Source organism: Prionailurus bengalensis, chromosome B2 (assembly GCF_016509475.1).
Source record: "Prionailurus bengalensis isolate Pbe53 chromosome B2, Fcat_Pben_1.1_paternal_pri, whole genome shotgun sequence".
Classification (NCBI taxonomy): domain Eukaryota; kingdom Metazoa; phylum Chordata; class Mammalia; order Carnivora; family Felidae; genus Prionailurus; species Prionailurus bengalensis.
Genome location: NC_057349.1, coordinates 45,316,290 through 45,327,100, shown reverse-complemented (window position 1 = coordinate 45,327,100; position 10,811 = coordinate 45,316,290). Strand labels below are relative to the sequence as shown.

General features: G+C 45.7%; 1 protein-coding gene across 1 annotated transcript in view; it reads left to right on the top strand.

Annotated features, from left to right (window-relative positions):
- Positions 1-5,852: 5,852 nt before the first annotated feature.
- LOC122489605 (patched domain-containing protein 4-like) overlaps positions 5,853-10,811 on the top strand; it is a 66,476-nt gene continuing 61,517 nt past the window's right edge. The window contains exon 1 of the mRNA XM_043591622.1: positions 5,853-10,574. Within this exon, the coding sequence (XP_043447557.1) occupies positions 10,570-10,574 (5 nt within the window). The 5' untranslated portion in view covers positions 5,853-10,569. The remainder of the gene's footprint in view (positions 10,575-10,811) is intronic.

Here is a 10,811-nt window from a genome sequence, read left to right as displayed (position 1 = left end):
CAAAAAGACAATCAGTGATCAGAAACACACAGCACTGAGAATGAGCAAGATCTACTCCAAGGTGCAGACAATCTGATAATCCCAGGAGAGCTGAGGCTGGCAATAGGGCAGCCGGAAGGGCCAAAGAGATGCTTCGGAACAACCACCACAAAGGGCAATGGATATAAGGCAAATGGGAGCATAGACCCGTGTCACCAACCACAAGGACTAAACCTAAGGCTCAAAAGTAATTTGTTATGTCTTATCCTTAGTGACAGTTATATTTCTCCTTTCTTCCTTAGTTTTTTTTGTTGTTGTTTTTTGTTTTTGTTTTTTGTTTTTGTTTTCGTTTTTTTATACTTCTATCACACTAGGAGGGCCATTCGGGGATGAATTAAGTGTGTATTATGCTATTGTATGTTTATTATACGTTAGTTATCCTGCTAGAAACTGAAGGTACAAGACCTGAGGGTAATAGGCATTGTCCTCATGAAGACTGCAGGCTATGTAGGAGGAAGATAGAGATTAGTTCAATACAACAGGATAAAGATTTCCCTAAGTTTCACAGCTGCTCAGCAAAGGGGGGGGCACTGTGCCAAAGACGAAGGCCCACAGAAAGGGTTCATCACAATTTCTGTAAATGCCTATTGATTTCGCCTATGTCAACAAGATAACTAAATCTCCAGATGGTTAGTCTACACGTTTTCTGGAGATGTGTTGTTTACGTACAAATGTGAATGGTCATAGGAAGCTTTCTTACTTTTTCCATTTGAATATTAACTCATTTTGTTTACACTGATGTTCCTGGCTAAAAGGCTGAACATTTCCCAAAGGTCACGGTGAAATTCCTCACCTCGTTTGACAGACTGAAGGCCAAATTTTTGAATGTCAAGCACCCTTATAAATAGTCTGAGTTTGTCTGTTGTCTAATGCCATTTCACTTACATTTTTTCTGAAGAAATCTGTTTTCCTCAGCAAGAAAACTCTATTGGGAATTAAGTAATAGGCAGGTGCTACATCAGGGGTCAGGCCCTCCCTTTTTTCTCCCCTCAATGGTGACACCATTTTGGGTGGGGTGAGAGGGAGTCCTTATACAGGGCAGGGGTTATAATCACAGGAGCGAAGCAACTCGGTCTTTCATATTGTGATTCCATATTGGCTGCAAACCCACCCAAATCTTTTCAGCCATATGCAGCATTGGATATGCAGAATGTGAAGTTACTCAGAAATCACAGTTGAAACTATTGGGAGCCGTGGTGTACCCGGTGTGGGGAGAAGGCAGGGTGGTGGGAGCACTCCACCTAATGTGTAGGCAGTAATGTCATTGGCCGTAGAAACCTTAAAGAAATGATAAAACTGAGTAAAATCTGGTCTCTTCTTTTACTATCCCCATGCATTGTCATTTTAACAATGCCAGTCGTATAATCCTCCTCCAAGCTGGGTTAGACCATTCTTTATGTGACCCTTCTGCCTCCCCACAAAGTCCTCTTCTCCGTACTTACAGCTCTCTTTCTCCCTGACCCTAAGGGGGCAAGGGCTACCGTTACCAGAGCTGAGGAGTGTTGTTCTCTTCTTTTGCTGTTTGTAATGGTATCAGTGTTGGTGTCTGATGACTTAGCAATGAATGTGGAGTTCTAACACAGGGCGACATCCCTAATGCTTTCCCATTCGAGTATCTCTTCTACGGTAAATCTGACGCTCGCTCCCACTCAACAATTGGCTTCATAAAATTCTTTTTTTTTTTCTTTTCTAGCATCCGATGGGAGAACTGTCTTGTCAGGAAACAGGATGTGCAATTTCGTGGTCAGGCCTGAACTTAATGAGCGACTCATCCTTTAGGCACAGATTCTCCGCGGTTGCAGGAACACCACTAAAATCCCGGATCGGTAACCAACCACTGGATTTGATGATGAGGACGTGCGTTTTGGAAAACGTGCAACTTCAAAATAAACAATTTGAGAGAATTATACTACTGAGTTTATCCAGAAGAGAGAGATGTTTTTCAGAGTAATTTCAAGAAGGCCTTGCTAGGGACATTTTGGAAAAAAAAAAAAAATACTACTGGGAGGAAGGGAAGAAGGGAAGGCCTACAGGAAGGAAGGAGAGAAGGCAAAAAAAAATGGAGGAAATCCTTCGGTTTATTGTAGGGCCAACTGATAGACCTGTATTACACTCGGATTTCAGAAAAAAATTAAAAGATGATTTCAAGGGGCGCCTGGGTGGCTCAGTCGGTTAAGCATCTGACTTCAGCTCAGGTCATGATCTCACGGTTCGTGGGTTCGAGCCCAGCATCGGGCTCTGTTCTGACAGCCCGGAGCCCAGAGCCCGCTTCGTATTGTTTCCCTCTCTTTCTGCCCCTTCCCCACTCATGTTCTGTGTCTCTCTTAAAAATAAATACACATTAAACAAAAAAATTTAAGATGATTTTAAGAAAAAAGTGTGGTTTACTTCTTCCCAAATTAGAAAATCTTCATTTTAATAGTTGAAAGTGGAATGTGTACAAAGCAGCATGTCGTCTTAGTGCATTGTCCGATAAACGTCAGCACTTAACTGCATTTTGGCAAGCAGTCTTTCGTTTTCCGTCCAGCTATTCCCCTGTGACCACAATATTCTGAGTATTTTTCCAGCCTCTCTATCTTTCTCCAGACCAACACCAAAGCTTGCGTTCTCCTGTGTGCTGGACCAGTCCTCACCCTCAGTGACTCTCTGTTTGATATCGTGCAAAGAGTAAACAGGAAAGCAAGGCTGACACTTGAACAGGGAATGACGTGTTAAAAGGTGGCAGACCTCACAAAGGAACCCCATGGAAGCAACTTCCAGAAGATGACGGAATCCCGGCAGGACAAGGCGGCGATCACCTACTTCAATTTTATTACTTTGTATCAGTTTACCCATGTAAATCTAAGGCCTACGGACACTGAAATGATCTCACCAAAGTGATAAACAGTGGTGAAGCAAGAGGAGAACCTGACTAAAGATTAAGACAAAAGTGATTGCTTCAAATCTTCTCCAAAACTTACTCTTAAATTCCACCATAGGAAAATACCAGTTTGGGCAATAATTCAGTACTGATGATTTATTTATAAATGGTATATTAGTGGATGTCTACACTGGTTTGTTCCTCTTTTGAGTACATAGTGTGGCTATTTTACAATGGGAATGAAAATGGTGCTTATTTTCAGTGGTAAGCATGCAGGGTGCAATGAGAGGACAGTGGCACTGAACCTCTAAGCCACATTTGATGCACAATCTTATATATGATGAATTTTAGGTTATCAGTAATGCAAAGCCTATCTAAACTTCCTATAACTGTTTTTAATGTTTGTTTGAGAGAGAAAGAGACAGGGGTTGGGAGGGGCAGAGAGAAAAGGCGAGAGAGAGAATTCCAAGCAGGCTCCACGCTGTCAGTCCAGAGCTCAGTGCGGGGCTCGATCCCGTGAACCCTGAGATCATGACCTGAGCCAAAATCAAGAGTTGGATGCTTAACCAACTGAGCCACCCAGATGCCCCTCCCATAACTTTTAAGTCAAGATGTTTGATTACACTCCTCAGTCATTACCAGTCAGTCATCTCCTCCTCATACAGAAACAGTGATCAGAGATAGTGGATTCCCCCCAAAAGATAATACTCACATATTTGTACCCTATTGAAATAAAGGTAATTTTTAAAATATCAAATATCTCATGGGTGCCCGGATGGCTCAGTCCATTAAGCGTCCGACTTTGGCTCGGGTCATGATCTCATGGTTTGTGGGTTTGAGCCCCGTGTTGGGGTCTGTGCTGACAGCTCGGAGCCTGTAGCTACTTCAGATTCTGGGTCTCACTCTCTCTCTGCCCCTCCCCTGCTCTCCCTCAAAAGTAAATAAACATCAAAACAATTTATATATATATTTATTTATATATAATGTGTATACATATGTGTGTGTGTGTGTGTGTGTGTGTGTGTGTGTGTGTGTTTAGCAAGGGGCACCTGGGTGGCTCAGTGGGTTAAGCATCCAACTTCAGCTCAGGTCACGATCTTACAGTTGGTAAGTTTGAGCCTTGCATTGGACTCTGCGCTGACAGCTTGGAGACTGGAGCCTGCTTCAGATTCTGTGTCTCCCTCTCTCTCTGCCCCTCCCTTGTTTGTGCTCCGTCTCTGTCTTTCAAAAATAAATAAACATTAAAAAAATTTTTTTAAATATATCAAATACCTTTGGACTTCCCCTGTGTGGTATTATAAAGCTTTTAACATAAATGGATTAAAACCAGAAAAACAATTCCTTATGAGTTGAGTTTGTTTTCCATCCAGAAAGTATGGTCTCCAGAAACTAATTTGCTCCAGCAGAAAAACTCAACACCCAAGGTTAATGTCAGCTACCCAACATCCAAGCATCCCTGCCATCACATTATGCTTCTTCCTAAGGAAACTTTTGTTTAAGACGAAACAAAACAAAACAAAACAAAACAAAACAAAACAAAACAAACTGACAAAGTAAACCCCACATAAACTCCCACACGACAATGTTCTCTGAGAAGAGGCTGGCCCCATTCCCAGCCCCATAGTGAGTCCAGATTGGTCTAAGCCAATTACTGCATTACTGATCCTCTCGCCAGTGATTGATTCGGACACGGGCCTGAGAAATGCGACTTATGAGGAAACCTGTTGGGGGTCTTCTGGAAAAGGTTTCTTCCCTCTTAAAAGAGATGCACAGAAAGAGGCAGCTTCCTTCTTCCCCAGGATCTTGTTTTGCCTGGTTGTGTGGCCTGTGACCAAACACAAGCACAACGCTCATGCTCTGGGGATGAGCAAAAGAGAATGAGGAAGAGGACTTAGGTTCTTAAGGACACCCTTGAACCTCGAAATTAACAAGTTCTATAACTGTCATGCTTCTGGATACTGTTATGTTAGTGCTAGGACGTCCTTGGAACCACAGTAGAGGGGACGGCCATCTTGTCAGCACAACCCATCGAAAAGCCCCTAGTAGCTGCCAGAACGAATCGGAGGTCAACCAATCACCAAGCGACACCTTAGTTCCCAAATAAAGCCTCTGACTCCTATCTTTACAGTGCCTTACGCCTGACCCTAACATTTGGTTTGCCTGCATGTTGGTAGCTCCGTTTGGGGTCGGCCGCCACGACAGCATCGGCCCCTACAGGCATAGTGGGGTCGGTCATGTGGGTTTGGTCTGCATGTTCCCTGGCAGCGGCCTGGATGCGCTCCCTCTCCTCAGGGGTGAGGGTAGGGGTGAGGATTACCTGGATGTCATGCCACGTGAGACTGTAGGCTTGGGCAAGGTATTGGAATTCCTTAATGTATTGGGTGGGGTCAGCCGAGAATGACCCTAGCCGCTTTTTGATGGCGGATAAGTCTTGGAGGGAGAAGGGGACGTGAACGCAAACCAGGCCTTCAGGCCCTGCCACCTCGCGGAGAGGTAAGATGGCAGCTGGGGTCTGTTCGCTGGGAGGGGCCTGAGCACGAGTTCCGGATGATATGGGAGGCGAGGGCGGGACGGCTGGGGGTTGGGAGTACGGAGAGGGGCGAGGGCCGGCGGGCGGCGTGGCTAGATCCTCCAACGGGTCGGAGATCTGGGAAGTGGGTGAGGTGGGGTCATGGGGGGGGGGGGAGGGTTGCGGGCGGGCAAGGAGCACGCGTGCAGAGGGGCAGGAGGAACATAGGGTGGGGCGAGACCTGAGGTCCCAAAAGGCCATGACGTGGGGTATTTCTCCCCATTTTCCCCGACGAGGGCAGAAAGTGTCCAGATCGGTTAAAACTTGGTATTGTAAAGACCCCTCGGGTGGCCATGGAAAATCATTATCTAATTTGTACTGAGGCCAGACTACAGTGCGAAGGCGGAAGAGCCGGTTAGACGAAGTTTGCCTTGTAAGCCCAGGAGCCGGAAGTTTTTAACAGACGTTGGAGGGGGGTAAGAGATGGAGGCGGTTTAGACTCGTTACTCCCCATTGGCGTGGCAGGGCGAGGCGTCCCTGGCGCTGCAATAAGGGGCCTCGCGGCGTGCGGAGGAAAGGAGACTGACTTGCCAGACGTCTCTCGTGGGTGTCAGCCGTAGTTGGAGGAGGGAAGGAGGGGTCTGTCCTACTTACCGGCTCCTGTAGGCGCTTGAGAGTAGGGTGTTGGCCTCTGGCTTGGCGAGGAGGGAGCTCAGCCAAGGGAGGCGAGCTACTACCTCCTCCCGGGTTTTGGCACCAAATGTTAGGGTCAGGCATAAGGCAGGGTAAAGATAGGAGTCAGAGGCTAAAAAATTTTAGCAGTCAAAGGCTTTATTTGGGAACTAAGGTCTCGGGCAAGGTTCCCTGACTCAGGGAGAGAGTGAGAGGGAGGAGTCAGGGATGTCGCCCCCAGGTGTGGTGGGGCGGGGTTTTTAAGCTGCAGCGGTTCCGGGTTTAGGTCCGGGTGGGCCTTTTTCGCGTCAGGTCATGCTGTCGCTTGGCGATTGGTTGACCTGTGATTCGTTCTGGCAGCTACTAGGGGCTTTTCGTTGGGTTGCGCTGGCGAGATGGCCGTCCCCTCTACTGTGGTTCCAAGGACATCCTAACAGATAAGAAATGCCCTTATTGTTTAAACCAGTTGCTGGAAACATCCAAAATGATAAAGACCGACATTGCCTCTAAAACTGTATCTCTCAGACGTGCCCTTCCTGGACACGACAGGCCTAAGAGGTCAGACTCCTTAAAGCCACCACAGAAGAAGCTCAAAGAGCATTTTCCCAAAACCAACATTGCTCAAGTTGCCTGTGGGACGGAGAAGGAGATCTGCGTGAAACTGCATTATTCAGCCTCTCTTGCGACTAAATTCTATCTAAGGATGTAAGAGGAAATAACATATGCCATTCCAGACTGAGCCGTAAACGCCTCCCCAGCGGGCTCCTCCGGGCTCTTTCCCACGTTTAGCTGACTGGCCAGGAAATGGCCTCCCTTGGGAATGCCCTTGGAAGCCAGGAGTCGAAGATGGATGAATGACTTGTGGAACTGAGGTCTACCTTTTCTTGCTAAAACGGGAATACCCATAATGGACCGTTCACCTCCAACAAGATATAAACTTGTACTGTTTTACACCGCTAAAATTTAGAGGCTTATTTGTTAAGATCACGAGTATTATAGCACTGGTTAATACGACAGAGTTACAGGGCTTTGGTGAATGTTGCTATGAATGAAGTGACAAGAGGGTAAAGAACATAATCCAAGTTCATAGATAAGGTGTCTCGCTCAAAACACCCAGGAAGTAACGTGAGGGGCTGGCCTAGAACTCAGCTATTCTGGGTCCAAGTTCATGTTCTTCTGGTGTCCTAACCCACAAAAGGCCAAGTGGATAAATGCCAACCTGGTTCCACGTCTTGAAAACTGATATTGACCAACACACATCAGAAAAGACAAATCCTATATGAACAAACCAGTACAGATATTTGTGTTGTAACTGATTGGCCTCTAAATGCACCACTTTCAGATTTATTTTAAGCTTTATTTTCAATCAGGTTTACTAAAATTATCATGCGATTGATATCCACTAATATTCTAGTGCAAATTAATATCCTGTAGGTTAATCTGGAATATTGCTAACATTCCCCTTCTTTTGAGCATATGCTTTATCTTTCTAATGAACCCATAATAGTATTTGCCCTTAGCTTTTTACAGTATCAAAATTAAGAAGCCATAATTTTCTTTCCTTCAATTTTTTCCAAAAAAAAAATGTTTTTATTATTGAAAAATCATTTAAAGATCAGCCACTGAGCCAATTTGTCACTGTTGAAGTGACAGGTAAGGAGGTTACAGGTAAGCATGGGAAAGAGGCTTCAATGACCCATGTGGCAATAGATTAGGGTTGGAGACATACATAAACCCATGTTTAGTTTAATCTAGATACAAAGAGCTAAATAAAGAACTATTTATAGATATACACATGCACAGATTAGTATACAGACAGTCCCCAATTTACAATGGCTCGACACACAATTTTTCAACTTTATGTTGTTGTGCATCCAGTAGAAACCATACTCTGAATTTCGCAAGCCATATGCAGTAGGATCATCTCTCCTGATGCTAGGCAGTGACACTAAGCCACAGATTCCAGGTCACCATGCAGTCAGGAAGGTAAACAACCCATATGCCTTCAACCAGTTTTTCACTTTCAATATCATATTCAATAACTTAGATGAGATATTCAACACTTTACTGTAAAATAGGCTTTATGTTAAACGGCTTTGCCCAACTGCGGGCCAATGTAAGTGCTCTGAACATGTTTAAGGTAGGCTAGACTTAGCTATGGTTTTGGTAGTTTAGGTGTATTAAATGGATTTTGAACTTGCAATATTTTCAACTTACCATGGGTTTTTAGGACATCACCCCACTATCAGCTGAGGAAGATCTGCACACCCATGTATTTCCTTGTTGTCGGTGGCCAAGGTTTAGAAGTGATGACACCCCAACAGCAAGCAGCACACTTAGCATCCAGATCTTTGTTTCTAATACCATTGTCTAATAGACAAACCAGGACTTCTCGAGAAATGGCTGATACTCAGACAGAAAAGATACAAGACAAGCCTGGAATATCTTTTAGTGCTGGAAAATACAGAATACTTTTTCTTTTTTAAGGACCCAATAATAATGAGATATGTCAAAGGGAGACAGAGCACCCAGTGGGCAAAGTGGAACCAATCTGAGCAACAAAGGAAACAAAGTATTGAATTCTAATCCAAGCACAAGAGAAATATTTATAAATACCCCTAAACCCATGCTGATATAAAAGCATTAAATAAATGGAATGGAATGGAATGGAATGGAATGGAATAGAATAGAATAGAATAGAATAGAATAGAATAGAATAGAATAGAATAGAATAGAAGAATAGAAATCTCATACAGGAGCAAGGGCTGGGTGGAGAACCATCAGGGATATTATAGAAGCTATTGGCCTGGGGGTAGGGGGTGGGGTGCTGCAAACAGACTGGTCTTCAAGGTCAATTTCAATTTTAAAGGCTGGAATTTTTTCTTTTATCTTCTATATAACACCACCTTTAAACTGTTGCCCTTAATTAACCATTGCCCCTGTTTCTGAGCTGCCTGCAGTCTCTCTGGTCTTCTAACTGAAAAACTGATTCCACTAGGAAAAATAAAACTCATCTATTAAGAGGATGAGATTTTTCAGCTTTTTTGTATGCACACGTGGGCATATCTCAAGTATCTGATGAAGAGTGGGTCATTTTACTATGATTAAGAAAGTGTGAATGAATCATGTTTTGAATCCCCATTTTCTCTATGAAGTCAGTGCAAAAAGAACAGAAACTTTGGAAAGCAGGTCTCCAGTTCACAACCAAACTTGGAACTTGTCTTCAAGGGTTCTTCACATTCTTTCCAGAACACTGGGCCTTGTGAAAGGCCCAATCAGCAAAAAAATAAAATACACACATCCACTTACTAATAGTAAAGTTTTTGAAGTTGATGGGATCTGCAGGTGAGAGTTTCTCATCTTTACAGGGTTAGGTACTCAGGGAGGAATTGTACCTGGTGGGAGTTTTCTCTCCTCTGTGGTGAAGGAGACTCACTGTTTTACATATTAAACGACTCCAGTGTATTTCCTCCTAGCCCTGTCACCCTCTTTATTGAGGCAAAACCTACGTGATGAGTGTCCCAAAATGTTTGTTTCTGTAATTCCACTCACAAGAGAAAACTAGATAGCCTCTGGGTCTACTTCATATCAGAATAAATCTGATGGAAGGGAAAATGGGGAAAGGGAACTGAAACCAGAAACTAAGAACTTTTTGTCCTAAACTTCAAAAGTACAGGAAGTGAACGTAATATTTTATGGGAAACTACACACTGCTTGTGGATCTTCACTACCAACCCGCGACACAGACAAACACACACACCAAGCCACAGGCGACTGCTATTGGCAAATGCCTCCTCTCCAATCACCAGATCAAGGAAGGGATCTCTAGAGGCCCAACGCACCACCCACAAATGGGGTCTCTGGCAGCCCTCGGCTGCAGCCTACTAGTCTGGAATGACGGCGGGAAGGTGTTGCAAGGAAATCCCTTGCATGCTTTGTGGTATGTTAAAAATGCAGCATCATCCTCTCTGCTCTCTTTTTCCTTCGGCAGGAAAGCAGATTTCGAGGGCACAAGGAAACTGGAGGGGCAAAACGGCTGCTGGCCTCCAGGAGCCCTCGAGCTCCCTCCCTCCACACCCCCCCCCCGTACACCCCCTCTCCCCCCCGCAGGCTCTAATTGCCTTTGCTCCAATGGGCCAGCAGCACCTTCACCAGTTTCCTCTTCCATTCACTCCAGCCAGGAGGGAAGAGGGAAAACAAAACTCTAAAAATAACTGCCAGCATCTTTAAAAAAAAGCTTAGCTGCCCCCCCCCCCCACCTCGCTCCCTCCCTTCTAGTCTCTCTCCTCCCCGCCCCCCTCCGCCCCTTTTGGGGCACATGTCTGCTTCTTACAACACCGAGGCACATGGTTCCAGTTAGGCACCGAACCCCATCAGGACGGAGAGGAAATCCACATCTGTGGGACGCTCCGCACGGAACCACCTCCAGCGAGGGAGGCCGGGGGACTGCAGCACCGAGATGAAGGGCTAGACCGAGGGAACGCTGCTCATGCGGTGAGAGGGGCGCGGGAGGCGGCGAGGGCACGGGGAGGCCGGGGAGGGGTGGGCCCCGCGGTGCCCCCGCAGCGCGCTGTCGATATTTGCCCGCCTTGCTGCAACTTGCTGCAGTGTTTGAAAGAGTAGTAGGAGCGCATGGAGGTGGGGCCGGGGAAAGACCAGGCGGAGTGGTTGGGGGTGAGCGCGGAGGGGTGGGGACGCGGTGGTGCTGGGGAGGGGGGCTGGCCCGGAGGG